This window comes from Setaria viridis, chromosome 9 (assembly GCF_005286985.2).
Source record: "Setaria viridis chromosome 9, Setaria_viridis_v4.0, whole genome shotgun sequence".
NCBI lineage: Eukaryota > Viridiplantae > Streptophyta > Magnoliopsida > Poales > Poaceae > Setaria > Setaria viridis.
In genome coordinates this window covers 44,712,238-44,734,759 of record NC_048271.2, presented here as the reverse complement: position 1 = coordinate 44,734,759, position 22,522 = coordinate 44,712,238, and the positions used below count along the sequence as shown (strand labels likewise).

Here is a 22,522-nt window from a genome sequence, read left to right as displayed (position 1 = left end):
ATAAGTGGAGGCTAAACGGCGAGACGAATCTATTAAGCCTAATTAGTTCATGATTTGATAATGTGTTGCTACAGTAAATATTTGCTAATGATGTATTAATTAGGTTTAATAGATTCGTCTCGCCGTTTAGCCTCCACTTATGTAATGAGTTTTATAAATAGTCTACGTTTAATACTTCTAATTAGTATCTAAACATTTGACGTGACATGTGCTAAAAATAAGCAAAAGTAACCGAACGCCCCCCTAGTCTCATGTGCTATGCATGGTTCAGGGCGCTATGCATGTGCTGCACTCGGGCACTCGGATAGCTACCAGCTGAACACTCACTCTGCTGGAGTGCTGGTGAGCCTTTCGAGATCGAGAGAGCGTCCATGGTATTGTCAGTTGCCCACCATGTACCAGCTGAACGCGCGCGCACTCTGCTGGTGAGGGCGTTGAGGCTTTCGAGAGAGGCAGAGAGCGTGCCCGTGATCGATCATGCGAAACGCAGCAATGTATCGTATCCAGGGGGGGCATGCATGATCGCCCGGATCTCCGAACCTTAGGTTAACGCTGCCATCGTGCTCATCTGCATGGACAATCATGGGTAATGAGCGGCTTGGAGATCTAAGCAGATATAAAAGTATTTGGAGCGATCTGATAGAGGGCCTGGCCTGGCCATCATCCTATGCCGGATCGGATGGCCGGACATACTCATGAGTCATGACTCATGGAGCTCAAACCTCCAAGTGCAATCCTGATCCAGAGGATGAAGGAGTACATGGAAAACAATTCAACGACGATAAAAACTCTGTTTGGGCCACATGAATTCCGCGCAAGTCCAGTTTCAGTAGGAATCACGTCGGTATCTTTCGAGTTGAGAAGACACGGCCAGTCGGCCACTACCTGACAGTCCGTGAAAGCTGAGACTCGACCGTTCATGGGTACCTAGTACGCCTAGCGACAAGAAACCCCCCTCCCATTTCCACTCCCGCACTTTCATCGTCGGGAGCGGGACAGCCGGGAGCGGAAATGGGAGCGGGTTATACGGGTGTGCTGAAACGAATCAATACGGTTGGAAACTCGACGGAAACGGATGGTAACCGAGAACTTTAGTCGGGACACACAGACCACACTAACCATCAATAAGACTTAAGAGACCCCTATATGTATCCAATTTTCTCCATGCGGAACAATGTATGGTTCAAGAGTTCAGCACATGTATGTGCATGTTCAGGCACTAACAGAGAAGAAAATTATGCTAATTACTATAGTAGTCCCTGCATCAAACGGCAAAGGGTCTCCAGGACCACGGTAAGGCCGCCGCCGCCGCATTTTTCAAGATTCGCAGTTCCAAAGCTCACAAATCCTCCTACTGCCCTGCCGGCAGCGTGACACGGCATCGGCCCCGACCCCGGCCTGGCGTGCGCGGCACCGCCCCAACCCTGGCCCTGGCGAACCGCAGCGGCACATCCCGATGTGCGGAGGAGGCACGGATGCGGGGGCAGCGGAGGCGCGGCTCAGGGCAGCGCGCCACCGGCGGTGGGCGGCGAAGGCGTAGCTTCGCAGGCCACGGTGGCACGGCCTCGCAGGCAGCAGCATGGCCCTGACAGGCGATGAAGGCGCGGCTTTGCGAATTGCGGCGGCGCAGCTGTGGTCATGCCGCCTGAGCGGGAGTCGGACTGAGCATGAGGCGGCGCGGGTGGTGAAGGTCCGAAGGATAAGGTTTGAAGGATATGGTTAGGGTTAGCTGTTGGGCTGTAGTTAACTGATAGGCCGAATATCCATGTTAAATTCGGGTTAAATTCAGGTCCATACCGATCAAATACGGGACCCAGAAATTTGACCGGGATGGAACCTTTCCGTTTCCATGCCGCTCCTGCAGGCCGTCGACCCGTGACCCATCTTGAATCCGGATTTTTCAGGAAAAACGAAAACGGGTGGGTTAAATGTGAAAAACGGGGCGGATCGGGATGGGACTTTACCCATCCGTTTTAAACCTTAAGTACGCGTCTAGTACATGGTAGGTGGCCCCGGGCAACACCTTCCTTGAATTGCATTGATCCTTCCTGCCTGCCCCCGCAGGCAGGCCCCACGCCGTCACCCCCTCCCATCGGCCCTCGCCATCACAGACGTTACTGCTCCGCGGCTGCCGCTGCTGCAAACTGCGAGCCTGCAACAACAACCGTGGACTGGGAGAGACGGAGGGACAGCGAAGCGGGCGGGGCATGCGGACGACGGGGACGGCCCACAGGCCACGCATGCACGACGGGGCGCAATGAATGCGTATTGATGGCGGCAATCAAAACGACCTGCGATATGTGATACCCCCCTCCCCCCCTTCCTGCGGGAGCAGCAGCAGCAGCAGGGCGGCCGGGCCGGGACAGGCAGACGGCGCAGCGGCCATCAATTCCCCTTCCCGCCCGCCGCCGCGCGCTTGGGGGCGCCATTCCCATTCTGCCGCGCGCTTCCGACGGCGTTCGTTCGTTCTTGGCGCGCTGCGGCCGGGGCCGGGCGGGCGGATCACGGGCGCGTCCGGGGAATTTCATGGATGTGGCGCACGGCGCCCGTGGACCGGCTGGCACGGCCGGCAGACAGCGGCCGAGCCTTCGTTCAGGCAGCGTTCCCCTGCCGATTCCTCTCGCCATCCGTGTGCGCCGGGAGCCCGGAACGGTGCGGTGCAGGTGCCCGCTCGCTGTCGTTGGCTCTCGGGTGGTGCAGGGCGTCAGGAGGCCGCAGTGGCGGGCGCTACCAATGAATGGCTGACTCGCCAAGATATGCTATAGCTACGTGCTCACCGAGTCACTGTCTCGTGGCTTGCAAGCCCGTGAAGAATTCTTTCACCAATGGATCGTAGCGGTCTAGCAGACGGGTTCCCGTGACCAATACAACCTGGGCACCTGCGTACGAATGGCATGGGGCCATTGTAAGCCAAAGCTTGTGCCTTGTCGACCATGATGTCTAGGTGCCTACTAGGTCACATGCTCTACATCTGTAGTAGACCGTATTTGAATTGTTTTTCCAAAACCTTTTACGTTTCAAATTAGACGGTTATTATTAACTGATTATACGATCTCACCGTTCCGTCGACAGACCCTCTCCCTTTAACTTTCCATCTCTCGGAAGTACAACAAACGCATCACCATCAAAAGTTGTTTCCAAATACTCAGCTGCGATTTCAACGGTAATTCTGAACCAGTTTGACATGTGCCTTCGTCATGTCTTTAGAGATGGCTCGGGTTAACAAGAGTCTGGTTTAGGGTAGTAAGTTTTTTTTTAAACCAAAGGGTTTAGAGTAGTTGAGAGAAGTGACAAGATGGAACAGAGTGTGTAACATACTAACCCTGTCACATCGAAGAGGTTGAAATGATAAGAGTAATCAATTTATACAACAAACAATGAGCAAAACATAAAAATTGTTGAATGGAACTAAAAGGGTTATATAAGATTCTACGCAAGTTACCCCCCAACACACACACACCAAAACGCAGTGGAAATTTTGCAACCCCTGTGTATAGTCTTGTTTTAATATGTTGTTTTTATTGTGCATGTGTTCTGACAACTTTTACTTTTTTAGATTACGTAAGTAGTTCAAGTATCAACATGTTTGATGTCATGGTCTCAAAAAAAATGTGGTATCAAGATTTCAAAACACAAGAGACGTGAAAAAACACAACTAGGAAAAAGGCTTTGAAGTCTCTAAAAGTTCAAAAATGCTATCGTTGTAGAAACACCGTGGTTTAATTTTCTAAACTTCATGATCTGCTGCATCCGAAAAAACTTTGTACCAAACAGGACTGCATTTTGTGATTCGACGCAATGGCTGCAACGGCAGAACAGAATTCACACCCTGTCCTGTGCCTGAGTGCCTCTACCAGTAGTTCTGGTCTTCTGGACGTACCAAACGCAAAACCGACGCCGCGCAGAGAGGGGCAGGGCGGCACGCACGCCTCAAAAGCAACGACGACTCGACGAGCCCACGGCCGGTCCTGCTCGCCCGGACCGGTCCACCGCAGCCTCGAACCGAGCCTCCGCGCGAGTTTCGAGGAGGAACCCAAGCGCACGGACGCCCGCCCCCCTCCCTCGGTCCATGCACCCGGCCCATCCCGTGCGCCGCGCCTAGCGCCCCGGCCTTTTAGCCGGAGACACCGTCCTCGCCGCCCATCCCAGCCCTCGGTCGTGCGGCGAGCCTGCTCCCCACCGTCCGATCAGCCCTGTCCCTCCTGCCCTGGCGCAGCTTCCTTTTTTCCACCTTGCTCGTGCTCTTTTTCTCACTCGCTACTCCAGTCCCAGCTCAGCCCACTCCCCGCTGCTCCCTCACTTCTTCCCTCTCCCTCATGGCGTTCTCCGACGAGACGGCGGCGGCGACGTAGACGGGTGCATCCTGGCTCGGCAGGTACTCATCTACTTCCAGTCTTCCACTAATAAACAGCGCGATTCCTGAAATCCATTTCGTTACAGTTTAATCATTGGCATTCGTGTTCTTCCTTTCTTTGAAATCTGCAGGAGAGAAGGCGGCACCATTCCAAGCTCGGAGGCCGTCACCCGCAGATTTAAGCAAGCCCCATCCCCGGAAGCTCCTCCCTTCCCTCCCAATCGCCTGCACGCGGCGGTTCTCGGAAACATCTGGGCCGCCTCTTGAAATTCGACGGCCGGAAAAAGTGAGAAACCCTCCCTTTTCTTGCCGCTGTTCGTGCCGTCGAGTCGCAGTAATGCGGCCTCTCACTTTGCTGGTTCTCGCCCACCTCGCCGCCCTCCTGGCGGTGGCGGGCGCCAAGGGCGGCGCGGCGGGGGCCGGGCTGGGCGACGACGTGCTGGGCCTGATCGTGTTCAAGGCCGACGTGTCGGACCCGGAGGGCCGCCTCGCGACGTGGAGCGAGGATGACGAGCGGGCCTGCGCCTGGGACGGCGTCACCTGCGAGCCCCGCACCGGCCGCGTCTCGGCGCTCTCCCTCGCGGGCTTCGGCCTCTCCGGCAAGCTCGGCCGGGGCCTCCTCCGCCTCGAGGCGCTCCAGTCGCTCAACCTCGCCCACAACAACCTCTCCGGCGACGTCCCCGCCGAGCTCGCCCGCCTCCCGGCGCTCCAGACGCTGGACCTGAGTGCCAACGCCTTCGCGGGCGCCATCCCGGAGGGGCTCTTCGGCCGGTGCCGCGCCCTCCGCGACGTCTCGCTCGCCGGCAACGCCTTCTCCGGCGACATCCCGCGGGACGTCGGCGCCTGCGCCACGCTCGCGTCGCTCAACCTGTCCTCGAACCTCTTGGCCGGCGCGCTGCCCAGCGACATTTGGTCCCTGAACGCGCTGCGCACGCTGGACATCTCCGGCAATGCCGTCACCGGCGACCTGCCGATCGGTATCAGCAGGATGTTCAACCTTCGGGAGCTGAACCTGCGAGGCAACCGTCTCACTGGTAGCCTCCCGGACGACATTGGGGACTGCCCATTGCTGAGGTCAGTGGATCTTGGGTCCAACTCGCTGTCTGGCAATTTACCAGAGTCCCTGCGTCGGCTCTCCACCTGCACATACCTTGACCTGAGCTCAAATGAGTTCACTGGTAGTGTTCCAACATGGTTTGGAGAAATGGCAAGCCTGGAGGTGCTGGATTTGTCGGGGAATAAGTTATCCGGCGAGATTCCGGGATCTATTGGTGGGTTGATGTCATTGAGGGAGTTGAGGCTGTCAGGGAATGGGTTTACTGGCGCCTTACCTGAATCAATCGGTGGATGCAAGAGCCTAATGCATGTTGATGTCAGCTGGAATTCTCTTACGGGTGGACTGCCTACCTGGGTCTTTGCTTCTGGCGTGCAATGGGTGTCGGTGTCACAGAACACATTGAGCGGCGAGGTAGCAATGCCTATGAATGTATCTTCAGTGCTTCAAGGAGTGGACTTGTCAAACAATGCCTTCTCTGGAGTTATTCCATCGGAAATCTCGAAGCTGCAGAACTTGCAGTCGTTGAACATGTCATGGAACTCAATGTCTGGAAGTATTCCGGCAAGCATTTTGGAGGTGAAGTCACTGGAGGTTCTTGATTTGACTGCCAACCGGCTAAATGGGAGCATTCCAGCTGCCATTGGAGGAGAGTCATTGAAGGAGTTGAGGCTGGGAAAGAACTCCCTCACTGGCAATATCCCGGCTCAGATTGGCAATTGCTCTGCACTTGCATCACTGTAAGTTTTAAGCAGCTCTTTCTGATTCAATCTAGTGTGTAGGCAAATCTTTGGAGCTTTACATGCTAAACCTTCTTATTGTCTATTTGTCTGATGTATACTCGACTGCTATCTCTTGCAGGGATCTTTCACATAACAATCTGACAGGAGCAATTCCAGAAACGATAGCCAACCTTACCAGTCTTGAAATTGTTGATCTTTCTCGGAACAGGCTCACTGGTGTTCTACCTAAGCAGCTCTCTAACCTCCCCCACCTCCTGCAGTTCAATATTTCACATAACCAGCTCTCTGGGGATCTCCCACCCGGTAGCTTTTTTGACACAATCCCCCTATCATCTGTGTTGGACAATCCCGGCCTTTGTGGTGCAAAGCTCAACTCTTCTTGCCCTGGTGTGCTACCAAAACCAATAGTGCTGAACCCAAACACTTCTTCTGATCCAATATCTCCGACTGAGCCCGTGCCTGATGGTGGCCTCCATCACAAGAAAACCATACTGAGCATCTCAGCCTTAGTTGCAATTGGTGCTGCTGCTCTAATTGCTGTCGGTGTCATTACCATTACTGTTCTCAACTTTCGAGTGCGTGCCCCCGGATCTCATTCTGCTGCTGTCTTGGAACTCTCGGATGGTTATCTCAGCCAGTCGCCCACGACTGACATGAATGCGGGCAAGCTTGTCATGTTTGGAGGTGGAAATCCAGAGTTCAGTGCCAGTACCCATGCTCTTCTGAACAAGGACTGTGAGCTTGGGCGTGGTGGTTTTGGCACTGTCTACAAGACCACTCTTCGAGATGGGCAACCTGTTGCCATCAAGAAGCTCACTGTGTCAAGCTTGGTTAAGTCTCAAGTTGAATTTGAGAGAGAAGTGAAGATGCTGGGTAAGCTGCGACATCGCAACCTTGTTGCACTCAAAGGATATTACTGGACACCATCACTTCAGCTTCTTATTTATGAGTTTGTATCTGGGGGTAACTTGCATAAGCAATTGCACGAGTCATCCACCACAAATTGCCTGTCCTGGAAGGAAAGATTTGATATAATTCTTGGCATAGCAAGAAGCCTGGCTCATCTCCACAGGCATGATATTATCCACTACAATCTGAAGTCAAGCAACATTCTGCTCGATGGATCAGGCGAGGCTAAGGTGGGAGATTATGGGTTGGCAAAGCTACTTCCAATGCTTGATCGTTATGTCTTAAGCAGCAAGGTACAGAGCGCACTTGGTTACATGGCTCCAGAGTTTGCATGCAGAACAGTGAAGATCACAGAGAAATGTGATGTGTACGGATTTGGCGTTCTTATTCTTGAGATCCTAACAGGGAGGACACCGGTGGAGTACATGGAAGATGATGTGATTGTGCTGTGCGATGTGGTAAGGGCTGCTTTGGATGAAGGAAAGGTGGAAGAATGTGTTGACGAGAGGCTCTGCGGGAAATTTCCACTGGAGGAGGCCGTTCCAATCATGAAACTTGGTTTGGTCTGTACTTCTCAGGTTCCTTCTAACAGGCCGGACATGAGTGAGGTGGTGAACATCTTGGAGCTGATCAGATGCCCCCAGGATAGCCCAGAGACTGAATTAGGTTAAGCCCTGCCTACATTGTCTCCCTGTTTTGTGGTTTTTATTTTTGAGATCCTTCTTTGCTTGGTAACTGGTCAGATGATGAAAGATGAGAAGGGGGTTTTATTCTACCTAGTGTGCTTAGATGATAAGAGCAAATTGTGAAGCGTCTAGCTAGTCTTTTGATGGTTATTAAGGAATTATGTAATGCTTTCATGGCTTCCCGGGGTGCTGATGTGTTTGACTTAGATCCTCATCAGTAAAGTGTATGGTGTGGATCCTCTCGCATCAGTCCTGGTGGCTTCTTTGCTAGATCACTGTAATTTCAGTTTCGGTTATATGCAATTTGGTGCAACTTGCTACTTGCCTGACCTCTCCTATATGTAATGATAAATTGCACATTTTGGATCTTAGCTATCTAACCACCTGTGACAGTCTTTTTTATTGTATTCTAACTGCTAAACCAAACAAACTGGCAAGCACTGGGTGGTCTCAATAGCAAGTACCAGTCAGCCAGTCGGAGAAATATACCTGACTTGCTTGGAATCATGCAGACAAATCACGCACAGTGACCCCACCCTGATGAATAATAAACCGTAGTGTATGTGTACAAGTACAAAGAACTGAAAATGCTAGTATTACATTGTCCATCTGTCTCTTCCTCATGTACTTGTTCCCCCCTGCATTGCTGCAAGAGTATCTTGGCTTTTAAGTCTCCTTCCCGAGGGGGGTGACACCCTGGCCGCTGTGCCCTCTGAACTGCATGCATGGGTCAAAGTTTGTTGATCTGACTGAACCTTGCACTTAGCTCACAGCATAACTATTAATTAACAATGGCATGGAATATCATGGCTAGGCATGGCATATGCATAAAACAAAGAGTGAAGTATTCAGGTACCTTAAAATGCAGGAAGAAATGATAGAATATGGAGATTTGTGTTGGCACTGCACCTGGATCTCTGTTTTGCAGTTAGCATAATCTTGGCATTTGTTTGGTCCTCAGGGCCTACAACTCCAAGTATGTTCTTCACCGGCCATCGCCCAAACCACATGGTGTTTTGCCTTTTATAAATAGGCTCTTGTGGATTATGCTTTCAGCTCCCAGTTGCTTTGCGACTCTCAAATCAAGAGCCCTGTAAATGTACCGGACTAACGTGTATGTGAGCCTAGCCGACTTCTGTCGTGCAAGTTGTCCTGGAAGGTTTGCCCGTTTGCTGCTTGGAAGCACGCAGGATGCCTTTGCATTCCATTGCATTGGCGTTCGCGGGTCTCCATTTTATCCCTTGCTCTGTCTGTCTGGATGGCCATCAGTGAGGACGCATAATGTCACGCCTGACCTGTAGACTGAACTGAAACACTCCTGAAGTCGTCTTAACATGAGATGGTGCCCATGTGCAGGTGCATCCTTTTGCTGGTGCCACTGGGTGGAGGACAGTTCACAAAAGAGCAGCCTTGCCCTTGGCCCTTGGCAGCACGCTTTAGGCCCTGTGCTTCTGTCCTTGTGTTTGTGTTCACTCGCCCGGAACGCGCTGGGAGCTTTTGAAGCCAAAACCAGGGCGGGAGAGGCAGGGGAGGGGGGGGTGAAGAGCTTTACGGAGTGTTTGCATACCTCACGCTAAAGTTTAGCACTGTCACATCGGATATTTGGATACTAATTAATAGTATTAAATATAGACTAATTACAAAACTAATTGCACAGATGGAGTCTAATTCGCGAGACGAATCTATTAAGCCTAATTAGTCCATGATTTGATAATGTGGTGCTACAGTAACCATTTACTAATTATGGATTAATTAGGCTTAATAGATTTGTCTCGTGAATTAGCACAGTGGTTCTGCAATTAATTTTATAATTAGCTCATGTTTAATCCTCCTAATTAGCATCCGAACATTCGATGTAACACTGCTAAAATTTAGCATCTACGTATACAAACACCCCCACCTTTTTTACCATCGTCCGACGAAACAAAGTGCTTTTAGGAGAATCTGGGGTCCTGCGCTGCTTGGGGCTTTCAACCATGATTGCCCCATGAGAATCCAAAGTTCAGATTGTTCAGGCACCGGTGCTGCTTGTTCGTGCAGCTGTGCGTACCATTAGGACTGTGCCAAAAGTAGAAAATGGGGTAAATAAACATGGCCATTACTTGTGACTATCTAGCAGATACGTCACCCATTTGAAATTGTAGGTCGTTACTAACCTAAACTTGTTTTAGTTTTGTACTCAGTGTATTCAAGTTGGAACCTCTCGTGCATGAGGGTAGGTGGCCCTCTTTCGCTGCTGCTTTCAGCAGTGGTGGACCAAAAGGACGTGGTTCATTTCTTCATGATTAGTTGTAGGACTGCACGAGAACAAAGCATAGCATGAAGGAAGACAAAGCTTCGGTTGGTGGCTTGGTGCCGCCGGGCGCCGGGCGCTTTCGAAGGTGAGGCTAATGGTTGGATCCTGTTAATGTAGCCTACCTCTGCCGTGTCTTTTTCTCGGGTGCCCGCAAGAGCTCGGATGTGCTTCTGCTTCCGCCTCTCCATGCTTCTTTCTAGGCTCTAGTGCGCTCTTCCCATTTTTTTTTTCTTCATTTCTAACGAGCTCTTCCCGTTTATTTGGGACCTGTGGATTCTGTTGAAAACTTTATACTAGTATAAAATTCCTATGCTTGAAATGCTACCAAAACTCCTATGTTTGAAATGGAACCTACAGGCAGTTGAGAGATTATGCGGATGGTAAATGGAGTTGGTTATTTATTTCTCCCTAGCTCGTTTCACTTGTTTAAATGGACTACATAAAGTAAAGTCACATTCCTTTGGTATTTCTTAGAATCCTAGTCCATATGTAACGTGAACAACAATGTTCTATTTTAATGCAGGTGATATCTGTCACATACGAGGACATATTCTTGTGTGCATACAATAGTCTTATTTGCATCATGTTAAAACTATTCTAAGACCACATATAGATCCATTGTTGTTTCACAATTGTAAAATTGGATGCTTGGCTTGTTTAAAAGCGCATAAAGATAGAAAGAGGATGGCACATAGATCGGGATACATGAAGGCACATGCTAATTCATATCAGCTTCTATCTCATATTGTAATAAAATAATTTTATGACTTGCATTAATAATACAAATTCCTTCCTTTGACAATCCGTCTCTATAACTATTCTAAGACCACATATAGAGCCTCCATGTTAATCCTCATGGGACCCGCAAGAAAAAAAGATAAATTTTAAAAATTCTCATGAAAAATCAGAAACATCCGGCCCACAATTTGGTTGCCTGAATCATGTAGCTTTTAGATTTATTATCTTTTTTAATAAATTACCCACCCCTTCAATTATGATAATAGTCTAAAGTAACCCCCTAAATCAATATCTAAATTACCCACATTTACCATCATGAAAAAAAATTAAAGTGATCCACTACTTTTTTATCAACAATACCCACCTATGACATTATAAAAAAATTAAATAATCTTATTATTTTTCATATAAAATACCTACATATGTCATTATTAAAATAACCTAAAGTAGCCCCTAAATATAAATATAAGATTTTTCATTATTAAAAAATCTCAAAATACACAAATATATAATTTTAAACTTTTATTTTTGTCATTGTTAATATAGAAAATAGAAAATGTGAAGTTAAGATATACATCCATAATGGGTGTGTCGGATGTACATCCATGGGCCCAACAGGGCACGGACTGTTCCAGTTATGGGCCAGTACGCGTGTCTAGTATGGATACTACGGTGTAGGACGGTGTAATTGATCATACTATAGATAGAACTAGTCGGATAGATCAAAAGTGCTCGATGTAAAGCAAATAGGATTTCTCCTGTCTTAGCCGACTATAACTCTTGTAATAACCTACCTTTAACCCTACCCCTTGATACATAAGGTGAGGCAAGGACCCCTCCAAAACATCTAATATACCCAATGCAATACAACTCCAAACAAGATGTTGGGTATTATGCTATTCAGCAACCCGAATCTATCTAAATTTGTGTCTATGTTCACCTTCAAATTTCTGATCTCAGTGAAACCCCTCCAACAAATCTACTACCTTAGGATACCCCTCGGTAATTTGTCAGTCTAAACGCAAACATGATGTCACCATGTGTGCATGTATATATATGTATGGGTGAAGCGATGATTATATCAATTTCCATATCAAATACATGTCGCAAACTAAGGGTTCAATTAAACACATATCAAGGTGTGTTGCAAAGTACAAAAATAGAAAGCTATGAATGAGGATGAAAAGTTTAAAGATAGTTAATAACTACAATTATCACAATTGATAAAGATAAGAACGTGTTTTGTGTTAAAATATTTAGCAAACACTAAGAGAGCGTAAGGTAATTAGTTTATAATTATTAGCTATGCGTTCTATTTTTATATAAATTTCTAATATTTGTACCTTTCAAAACGATAAGCCTGTGCGTGGAAGCAAGCACGGGTTGATAGGCTAGTTTCAACAAAATAAAGTAGACAAATAGATACACAAGGATAAAACAAATTTATTGAAATAAATTTTATAGCATCATGAGTGCGACTGGAAGGGGTAGAGATCAATATAATTTGTATTTCATCATTTCATTAAAAACGTGTTTAATTGGAAATTTTATTCTTTAATACATTTGTGGGAACAAATTTAAATAGATTATGGTCATACATATGTGCCCATTTAATTTAGAAAAATCATTTTCTATTGCTATGTTATTATAATCTTACATGCATCATTGTTTCGTTTCTACATTTTTTTGATGAGTTTACTCATCCGGTGGCAGGAAGAGGGGAAGGTTAGGGTGTGTTTGGTTGAACTGTAGCTTTTAAAAAAGTAGCTGAGCTGTGCGCTGTGGGCTGTGGAAAAACTGTTTGGTGAAACAGTTGTGGCTTTTGGGAAACACAGACCCCATATGTCATTCATAGTCCACCCACTCAACCCTCTCCCTCTCTCACTGACGAGCGGACCCCACACATCAACCCTTCTTCTTTGATGGGGACAACGTCGATCTCGCCGCAGTTAGGGGAGGGGGGCTCACCAGGGGCTCGAGGACCTGCCGCTCGGGAGCAAGATGACTGAGGACCCGCGTTGGAGCTGCCGGCGTTGACCTCCTCGGGAGCGCTTGGAGGAGCCCGTCCCCGCTCCCGTCGGCCGCCGCCGCCCCTTGGCCAGGAGCCGATGGAGAAGAGGGGCCGCCGCCGCCCCTTCCCAACGCTCGTGCTCGCCCAGGGCTCGAGGACCCGCCGCTCGGAGCTGCCGGAGGGGAGGGCTCCGCCGACGAGCCCGAGGTAGTAGAGGGGCGCCATCCGTCGAGGCAGTAGAGGGGCATCGACCGCTGAGGTTGGAGAGGGGCACCAGCAAGAGGGGACCTCCTGGTGCCGGCAAGGGGGTGCGGCAGCCTACCAGTAAGGGCTCCCTGCTGCACCTTGTGCCCGGAGGAGATGTAACATCCCTAAAATTCACCAAATAAAATCACTCGCTAAAAATTATTTTTAAATCTTTTCATCGCTTGAGCTCCCAAATCTTGTCTTCCCGGCGATTTCGCCGTCATGGCACCAAAGCCGACCACCGTCCATTCTTTTCCTTTTTCCTCTCCGTGAGTCACGCTGCGTGCCGGTCGAAAGACTGCCGCGCTCGTGCCCACGATCGCTTTCTCAATCCCCGTGTCTCTCTCTCTTTAACTCTTCGCACCATTCAATTCTACTTTCTCCTTTTACTCTATCTCGTTTTCCTTTTCTTCCTTTTCTTTTTCTCTCCCCTTTTCATCTTTCTTTCCCTCCCTTCCTTTTTCCTCCCTCCTTCCCCCTGTCGCGCGCCCCCAGCACCCCAACCCGACGCACGTGCCACGACCCCACGCCCATCACTCACCTCCCCGCCCTAGCCCCACGCTCGCCGCGCATGCGCCCCCAGTGCCCCGGCCCAGTGCACGCGCCCCGACCCCACACCCACCGCTCGTCTCCCCGCCCCGGCCCCGCACTCGCCGGGCACGCTCTCCCAGCTCCCGGCCCGCCTTGCCGCGTCGCGCGCTCGCCCGCGCGAGCGTCCGCGCCCGGCCCCACCCTGCCACGCTCGCGCTCGCGCCCCCTACCACCCGCCAGCACGCCGCCCATTGCCTAGTCACCGCGCCGCATGCCGGACAAGCACAGCACCGCCCTATGTCGTCCCGCCCGTGTCGCGCATCCCGGCCGCCATTACTGCCGCCCCCTGTGCACCACCCATTGCCACGCCCTCTCCCTCACCTCCGGCCTATAAAAGGGGCTCCCTCCACCCTCTACTAAACCACCAAACTCCCGGTCATCTTCCTCCCTGCCTCTCCCCTCGAAACGCCGCCGCCCGAAGCCACCAAGCCGCCTCCCGCCAGCCACCGCCGCTCCACCTCTACGCGCCGCCCCCACCCAAGGTGAGAAGGGGAATGGAACCCCCTCGATCCCCTCTCCGTTTCCCCCTACTTCCCGGCCGCCACCGTGCCTTGGGGCGCCGGCGCTGCCGCCAGCCAGGTCGGCCGCCAGGCTCGGCACCCCCTCCCCTATTCTGATTTGAGAAGAAGGTTGTTTTGCCTTTTGCCCCTCCCCTTTCCCCCATTTACACCGAGACCCTCCCCCCTTTCTTTTCCTTTTTCTGCCAGAACCCCTCCCTCTCTCAAGTTCTTTACGAAAAGGTCCCTGAACCCTTTAAACTAGCCCTAAGCACCTTCTCGCTGACATTTTATATGCCAAACTTCCTCCTATGAACCCCAAATTCAACCACGTCATTCTTAAACATATTCCCGCTGAGTCATCTACCAATTCCCTAAAAACACTCTTCCTTCCTCTATTTTTTGGTTCACTCTCTCTTCGAGCTCAACGGGTAAAACTTTATTTTCTTTTATTTATTATGTGCTTGCTCGTGTGTGCCGTAGATTGTGAAGTGACCGAGGAGGAGCCCGAAGAGGAGCTTGAAGGCCAGTATCGTGAGCTGGAGCCCGAGGACCCGTACCACGAGCAGGAACTCCCGGAAGGCTTTGAGGACGGCAAGTCCAATCTCACCCTTTGATGCATATTTATTCTAGTTTTTCAAACACAGCCTATTAGCCAGTTTTACAAATTGCATATTGTTTTACTGCTGAAACTCAGTTGGATAGCCACCCCTTGATTGCTATGGTTATTCCTTGATGTCCTAGAATTATCTCTAAATATGATATGCTCTGATTGGATGATAATTATTGCTAGAATGCTTAGAAACTTGTTACTTTTATTACAATTCAATTATGACTACAATGTGTTTTATCAAAGAATAAATGCGTGAGTGTTTTGGTGAAAATAAATGGGATTTCGGTGAAAGATAAGAAAAGATGTAATGATGAGACGGATGGGTGTTTCTTGTGTGAAATGCCAAGTTGGGCTCGTACCTTAGTGGTTGAGCAGGTTGGGAGATATCCATCTTGTCTTAATTAAGGACCGAGTTGATGTGTCATCTTGCCTAATCCAATTAATCGTGCAACCACTCGACCTCTGTATGCGGCAAAGGCTTAGCATAAATCCCACTAGCTGGTCTATTAGCCATAAGGAGAGCTGGTGAGCAATGGAATATCATGGAGAAGGAAAAAGTCTTTGTGACTTAGGTCCCGGTTAAGACCTCGTTGGTAGGTCATTAACCCCTTGGTTGCTTCCGTGTTGGCTAGTCAGGTCTTAGCTAAGGTGGGTAATGGCTTTGATAGGATCCGCACTGACACTAAGGTGATCGTGCTGCGGTACCCTACTTGTGGGTAAAGTGTACACCTCTGCAGAGTTAAAACCTATTCGAATAGCCGTGTCCATGGTATTGGACGAGTTACATCTTGGTCACATAACTAGCTTTTGGGAGATGGATGATTTTCATTGCGTGTGTTGAATTTTTGGAAGTGTCCGGCAGTTGTGCCGTGAGTCCAATTTGGATCCTTTGTGTAGGATTAATCCCACTCAATTATTCGGTTACTGAATAAATACTTTGTGAAAACCCTTTTTTAAAATGAACCCGTGCATGTGTTGAAAATCTAGCTTTATTGCAAATAAACCTTAGCCTTATCCTTGTTATGACTTTTGCATATTCTTGTTGTATCCCCCTCTGTGGATGGGGTTGGACTTGTTGAGTATGTTTGTACTCACCCTTGTTTTGTTGCTTCAAAGGAAGATCCGTACTTCATTGCCAAGAACATCGAGTAGGTGGTCGCTTCCGCACCCAAAGTTGCCTGTGGTGTTGGCTCTTTGCAGGATGCTTCCGCTGGCCCATAGTCCCGAGTGTTGTCTAGGGTTCATCTGGACAGTAGCTTGGATCGTTACCGTTGTTGTTTTACTTATCATTTTGGCGTGGCTTTCGCGCCCACTCCTTCGGGAGTTGTACAGTTCTTGAACCATCTGTTGAATAAATGTGTTATCAGCCTCCTGGGACTGATATTTATATCATATTTAGTCTCTGCTTATGCGGGGACGCTTTAAGAGAAGAGGGGCCGGCAAGGAGCTGCTGGGGAGTCACGGGGAGGGGCCGCCGGGGACCCGCGGGAAAGGGCAGACGGCCAAGCGGGGAGGGGCGGCCGGCCAGGCGGGAAGGTGTCATTGGGGAGCCGTGGGGAGGGGCATCGAGGAGCCGCGGGGAGGGGTCACCGAGGATCCGTGGGGAGGGGCTGCCGGGGAGCCGCGGGGAGAGGCCGCCCTAGCGCCGCCTTCGGCGCGCTGTCGTGCGGGGACGGGAGGATGTCGCGGTGGGAGACGAAGGAAAAAAAAGAAACGAACCGGTACAACATAATCAGTGGCAGGTGGGTAAATTTCACAAAATCTCCAATCCACAGCCGGCCACAGGACCTAGTTGACTGCTGTGAAAAATGAACTACATGAAAGCTGCTTTCTTGAAAGTACTAGGAGGAAGTTGTCCCCTTTGATAGTTTTTTTTTTTGAAGCCACAGCACCTAAAAAGCTAAACCAAAGGGACTAAGGTTCTATAAGCTAGTAATTACCTTAAGATTTATTAGATAAGTAATAAAATGAATCAGTAACACATTGTTTGTTTTATTTGAATGTCCCATCACATTATTATGTTATGAAGAAAGTATGATGAAAGTTTAGTAGCATCGTGAGTGATTACTATTTAGTTTATAAGGACTTAATTTCTTTAGGTTGTTCTAATTATGGCTGCAGTCTAATTTATTTATTTATTTATTTTCTTTCGGCGTACACACAAGTTACTTCTGTACCCATGTAAAAATATTTATGATGCAAACTTTGAGTTCTCGATTTATTCTTATTGTTGGAGTAGAGTAGATCAAGCTTTACTGCGTAGCAAGATGATTATAATAAAAAGACGAGAAGATAATAATATATTTGTATGTATGGTTTTCCTCTTTAATACTGTCTTCCATGTGCCTTAAAATGATGTAAAAATCATGTTTCAAACCTTTATACATGGACTTACTCGTCACTGTATCGACACACGTAAGGACCAGTTTTGCAACCATGCAAAATCTTTGATCTTTATAAACGGGCCGTATCATAAGCTTAACCGAACCGACCAACCTGTTGTACCAGCAAGAAGGCCGAAACCCCCAAACACACACACGCGCAACAAACTCACTTACAGCCCAACAAGTCCATGTACTTGCTGTCTAGGACCATCATCCCGGAATCCACACACACATTTCTCCCCCCACCTTATAACTGAGCCCATAACTAACGTGGCCTGGCCTGGAATTGAAAGAAGCACATCTCGAAGCCCATAACGGGACGCGACGAGCCGACGAGACGCACGGCACGCCGCACGGGAGGGGCAGGGGCTCGTCGCACGAGAACTTTGCGTCTCCCTCGTCCTCTCGATTCCCAACCACATCTGCTCGGCTCGCTTCTCGCACACGCCCATCATCCACCATGGCTTCCCTCTACCAGCACTCCTCCTTTCCACTCTCCCCGCCCCACCAGCTCACGGCGCCCGACCCCCCTCGCGCGCCGCCTTCCTCCTATCGCATCTCCACCATACCGTCCTCCCACCACCATGGCAGCGCATTCCCTCGACCCGCCGCGGCTTCCTCATTGGCGTGCCACTGCAAAGCGCTGGCCCGGGACCACGACGTCGACCTCCTCCGCGCTCTGCAGTACAACGGCAACGGCACCCTCCACGGAGAGCAGCAGGTACCGCCGCAGGTCCTCAATTCGCTCTCCGACGGACTGGACGGCGACGGGAGGAGCAAGAGGCCGCGTATCTGCGCCCGGGACTGCGCGAAGCGGATCATGGAGCTTCCCGTGGAGGAGCGGGTGAAGGTGCTCGACCTCCTGCAGCGCGACGACGCGGCGCTCACCGTCTCCGACTACAACGACATCCTCTCGGCGCTGGCGCGGGCGGGCGACCACGCGTCGGCCGTCGCTCTGTTCCGCGCCATGCCCGTCGCCCCCGACGCCCACTCCTTCGCCACCGCCGTCCAGTGTCTCTGCCGCCAGGGCGCGCCCGACGAGGCCAAGCTCGCGCTGGACGAGATGGTGGTGCGCGGGTTCCGGCCCAGCGTCGCCACGTTCTCCGCCGTGGTGGGGTGCCTCTGCAAGCGCGGCCGCGTCACCAAGGCCATGGAGGTGTTCGACGCCATGAGCGCGCTTGGGTGCGAGCCCACCATCCGCACCTACAACAGCCTCATCGGCGGGCTCTGCTACGTCGGCCGGCTCGAGGAGGCGCTCGACCTGCTCAACAAGCTCAAGGGCTCGCCCAAGACGCCGGACATCTACACCTTCACCATCGTGCTCGACGGCTTCTGCAAGGTCGGGCGGACGGAGGAGGCCACGGCCATCTTCCACGACGCCATCGGGATGGGCCTCTCGCCGACCATCTTCACCTACAACGCGCTCCTCAACGGCCACTGCAAGGAGGGGAACCCGCTCAGGGCGTTCGCGCTGCTCATGGAGATGTGCGGCGGCGAGGGCGCCTGCCCGCCGGACAAGATCAGCTTCGGCATCGTGCTGACCGCGCTGCTGCGCGCCGGCGAGACCGCGGCGGCGTGGCAGACGTACAAGCTGATGGAGCGCGCCGGGTTCGAGGCGGACGGGCGCGCGCTGGACACGCTGGCGCGGGGCCTGTGCCGGCGGTGCGCGGCGGACGCCTCGGCTCTGGGCGACGCCAGGGAGGTGTTCGCGAAGCTGGTGGCGTCGGGGCACGAGCCGGTGTCGTACACCTATTGCCTGATGGCGCAGGCGCTGGCGCGCGGCGGCGAGGTGGACGCGGCCGTGGCGCTGCTGGAGGAGATGGTGCGCAGGGGGTACGCGCTGCGGAAGCGCGCCTACACGGACGTGGTGCGCGCGCTGTGCGACCGGGGCAGGGCACGCGACGCGCTGCGGGTGCTGGTGCTGGTCATGATCGTGCGGGACTTCGTGCCGGGGCGGAACGCGTTCGACGCGCTGCTGGGCGAGCTCAGCCGGCAGGGCCGGCGGCCAGACGCCATGGCCGTGTACGCCGCCGCCGTGAAGCGCGGCGTGGCGGTCTCGTGGAAGTATCTGAGCAAGGTAAAGGAGGAGGAGCCCGTTCGGCTGGGCGTTCCGCAGTGACCGCTGCCTGGTCGCAGGATCACACCATCTCTGCGACCGCGAGGCTTTCCGGCGTCCGGATTTGGAAGCCGGCGTTGCTCTGTGTGTCCGTCACTGAAGATGGAGTTTGGAACGAGGCTCCGAGTTGCGTGCAAATGCATCATGACTCTCCCGAGGAGGAAGAACATACAAGCTGACGGCTTGCATTTGGCGTGCGTGGATTTTGGAGATTATTTTTCGAGAGGAAAACACGAGGAATGTACCAATTTTCTGTAAATTATTTCTGCTCGATCGGATTGACCGAGCGAAGCATTGGCAATCGAATTTACGACCAGCGTCGCTCGGTTCTCGGTACCTGGCCGGCGCGGCAAGGTATGACCGTACGAGCTTATAACTTTCTTGTTCGCAACTTGTAAGTAGATCGACCAAAAGTTCAAGTGGTACCGAGAACCGAGCTACGCCGATGTCGGAGTGCTTAAACTTAACCGCATGCCTCCATTGCTCGACCTTCAGTAAGCACAGAAACGCCCACAAGTCGGATTCAAAGCTGTAAATCGCACAAAGCACCTTATTTATTGACGGCGCCACGAAAGAGCACGAGCACTGACAGAGGTCAACAACAGAGTTAACTCTAGCAACGCTCGTGGCGCACGTGCTTCTTCAGGACTCTTGTCTGCGAAGGAAACAGAGTTGAGCATCGATCGTCGATCGATCGTCTGCTCGATAGAAGGCTCAAGCAGCTTACTCCTTGGCCACCTGCTCGATGACCAGCGGCGCCTCCCTCCTCCCCTTCCCCTTCCCATGCTCCTCCTCCTCCTTCCCCTTCCTCCCGTGCTTCTCCTTCTCCCTCTTCCCCGTGTCCGGGAACGACGGCAGTATCAGGGCCTCCTCCTGCGCGAGCACCAGCTCCCTGAACTCCTTCTCCCGGGCGCCGAAGCCGGCGGCGACCTCCGGCCCCAGCATCGCGCGGAGCACCGAGGTGGCGCCCACCAGGAACTGCGGCCGGTTGCGCCGCGCCGAGGTCGTGAACCCGAAGAACTCGAACGGCCCGCCCCGCGCCGCCACCTGGCAGAAGGCGAAAAAACGCGGGATCCAGAACACGTCGCCGGCCCGCACCACCGCGCTCATCGCCAGCGACCCGTTCGGGAACACCACCTGGATCTTGCCTTCCCCGCCTAGCACCACGCCGTACTCCGTCGCCCGAGGGTTCACGTGCGGCGCCAGCATCGAGCCCTGCAGGCACGCGTCAGCTTACTGCGATCAAATCCCTTCTCGATCATGCAAGAAACGTTTCCGGCCGATCTTACAGCGGTTAGGTTGACGAGGTAGACGCCGATGTCGGAGTGCTTGAGGGGCTCGTAGTCGTGCTTGTCGACGGCGATGGTCCAGCCGTAGGTGTTCCGGAACCCGGGCTCGCTGTCATACAGGTTGTACGGCTTCGGCGCGCCGCCCTTCTTCTTGTCCTTCTTGTTCGCCTCCGCGGTGACACCGCCCGCCCCTCCGATGAACCTGTTCACCAGCTTCCTCCACGACCACGTCGGCAGCGCATCTTCGCCGGCCTCGTCGTCCTCCTCTCCCCTGCCTCCCGGCCTCCACGCGCCAGCCTCCCTGCGCCGTGATCCCTTGTCGAGCCCGTTACCCTGCCCACGCTCTTCTTTGCCGCCGCTCTCAGGCTCCTCCGCGGTGTAGTACACGATGGGGCCGCGGGTTTGTGCCAGTATGACTCTTGCCAACTCGTCGTAGGTGGCCTAGTATGTACACAAGAGACACGCAAACAGTTATGCACACATCACTTGGAGATTGCCGTAAATGTTGCACGGTGCGAAATTGTTCAGATCATCTCACGTTGAAGGCCATGGCAAGCGTCTTCGGCTCGAAACCGGCGAGCACCGATGCCTGGTGCCCAGCGCCGCCAAGGAAGAAGGACTGCATTGGATCGTGGTTCATCATCAGTCCGAGATTGCAAGTACATGTTCACTTCAAATTCGGATGTGCTAACTAAGAAATTTAAGATGATAAATGTTTGTTTTCTTAGAAAAAAGGAAGATATATGGTGATAGATGCAGAGTAAACAGAGAGACCAGATAAGGAGGTCCAAAGCCGAGGCTATCGGAGGCGTCGATGCTGCAGATGATCTGCAGCCTCTGGCCCTTGCCGGTGTTGACCATGTAGAAGGTGGAGCCGGCGTCGATGTGGAGCACGTCGCCCATCTTGAGCTTCCTCTCCACCAGCTCGTCCTTGTAAATGTACCCAACCTTCACTTCCCCTGCTCACCACAACATCCAGCTCTTGATCATTTCGGTGCACATACACACGTTTAAACCGCGAGAATTAAAATCTCAAATTGCTAAAAAAGCCGTGAATAACCGCATGCGAGATTCATGTATACCTCGGCGCACGAAGAGGATGACGTTGGAGCCGAGGTAATGCGGCACGAACAGCGTCCTGGGCTCCATGGTGATGAAGCCGAGGTGCATGAGCCCCTCGCGGCACGCGAAGGAGGCCGGCGGCCACGGCTGGCCGCGCACCACGCGCACCTGCCCGCCCTCCGACTCCACCACCTTCTCCAGCCGGTCCAGCACGAACAGCCCCCTCCCCTTGCCCTTGCCCTCGCCCTCCTCCTGCTCCTTCTCCTTCTCCTTCTCCGGCCGCCACTCCCCCTCCCCCTCCTCCCACCCCCACTCGCGGTCGTGGCGCGGCGCCGCCGTCGCCGCGCACCGCGACGCTAGGAGCAGCAGCGAGAAGAGCAGCGGCGCCATCACGGCCACGCGACCCATCGCCTCTCGTCACCTCGAAGCTTTGCTAGCTTGCTCTCGCCTCTGCTCTGTCTTGGTCAGGGCTGTCTGCCACCGCACCGTTCTTGCGGTGCGAGGCCGTGGATATAGAGGCGACGGGTGGGAGGGGGACGGCGTCGCAACTCGCACGTGTCGCCGTGCATGGCGCGCCTCATGTGCGTGGCGTAGCGCGAGCATGGTCGAGCAGGCAGTTTTTGGGTGCCACCGGATTTCTTGCCTTCCGATAGAAGAGCGCGTTACTCTGCGAACCGGCACAAGGCTCCGGAGGGGAATGTTTTCTACTTTTCTCTGATTCTCTTTCCGAGCTAAGCGCAGTGCGTCCTCTTCACAGTAACAGCACCTCCAAAAGTACCTTAAAAATAAAATTCCAAAAATTTATTTTAGGATCTTAAAAAACTATTGGTGAAAAAATATCCTTCCAACCAATTCAAAAAAAATGATCCAAAAAGATGCAATTGCTGTCAACACTTAACTTTTCCCCTACGTGAATAGACTTGCGACTTTTTT

The 22,522-nt window shown here is 52.1% G+C and overlaps 3 protein-coding genes across 3 annotated transcripts; 2 read left to right on the top strand and 1 right to left on the bottom strand.

The window, feature by feature from the left end:
- The first annotated feature begins 4,178 nt into the window (after positions 1–4,178).
- Positions 4,179–8,068, top strand: LOC117838903 (uncharacterized). Its single transcript, XM_034719103.2, has 3 exons — positions 4,179–4,375; positions 4,486–6,148; positions 6,270–8,068. Exons 2-3 carry the CDS (start codon positions 4,692–4,694, stop codon positions 7,729–7,731), a joined length of 2,919 nt encoding a protein of 972 aa, XP_034574994.1. The 5' UTR covers positions 4,179–4,375; positions 4,486–4,691; the 3' UTR covers positions 7,732–8,068.
- A 9,285-nt stretch (positions 8,069–17,353) lies between these two features.
- Positions 17,354–19,629, top strand: LOC117835164 (uncharacterized). The gene has a single exon (XM_034714543.2). The coding sequence runs from the start codon at positions 17,583–17,585 to the stop codon at positions 19,239–19,241; it is 1,659 nt and encodes a 552-aa protein (XP_034570434.1). The 5' UTR covers positions 17,354–17,582; the 3' UTR covers positions 19,242–19,629.
- A 131-nt stretch (positions 19,630–19,760) lies between these two features.
- LOC117835165 (vicilin-like seed storage protein At2g28490) lies at positions 19,761–22,222 on the bottom strand. The gene is made up of 5 exons (XM_034714544.2): positions 21,610–22,222; positions 21,302–21,486; positions 21,066–21,146; positions 20,528–20,968; positions 19,761–20,453 (listed from the first exon to the last, which is right to left on the bottom strand). Exons 1-5 carry the CDS (start codon positions 21,995–21,997, stop codon positions 19,962–19,964), a joined length of 1,587 nt encoding a protein of 528 aa, XP_034570435.1. The 5' UTR covers positions 21,998–22,222; the 3' UTR covers positions 19,761–19,961.
- Between the last annotated feature and the right edge of the window lie 300 nt (positions 22,223–22,522).

Coding starts and splice junctions, on each gene's coding strand:
- LOC117835165 (XM_034714544.2), bottom strand. CDS start 21,997: ATGGGTCGCGTGGCCGTGATGGCGCCGCTGCTCTTCTCGCTGCTGCTC. Junction 21,147..21,301: donor GCTTTGGACCTCCTTATCTG/GTCTCTCTGTTT, acceptor GATCCAATGCAG/TCCTTCTTCCTTGGCGGCGC. Junction 20,969..21,065: donor CGCTTGCCATGGCCTTCAAC/GTGAGATGATCT, acceptor TGTACATACTAG/GCCACCTACGACGAGTTGGC.
- LOC117838903 (XM_034719103.2), top strand. CDS start 4,692: ATGCGGCCTCTCACTTTGCTGGTTCTCGCCCACCTCGCCGCCCTCCTG. Junction 6,149..6,269: donor TGCTCTGCACTTGCATCACT/GTAAGTTTTAAG, acceptor TATCTCTTGCAG/GGATCTTTCACATAACAATC.
- LOC117835164 (XM_034714543.2), top strand. CDS start 17,583: ATGGCTTCCCTCTACCAGCACTCCTCCTTTCCACTCTCCCCGCCCCAC.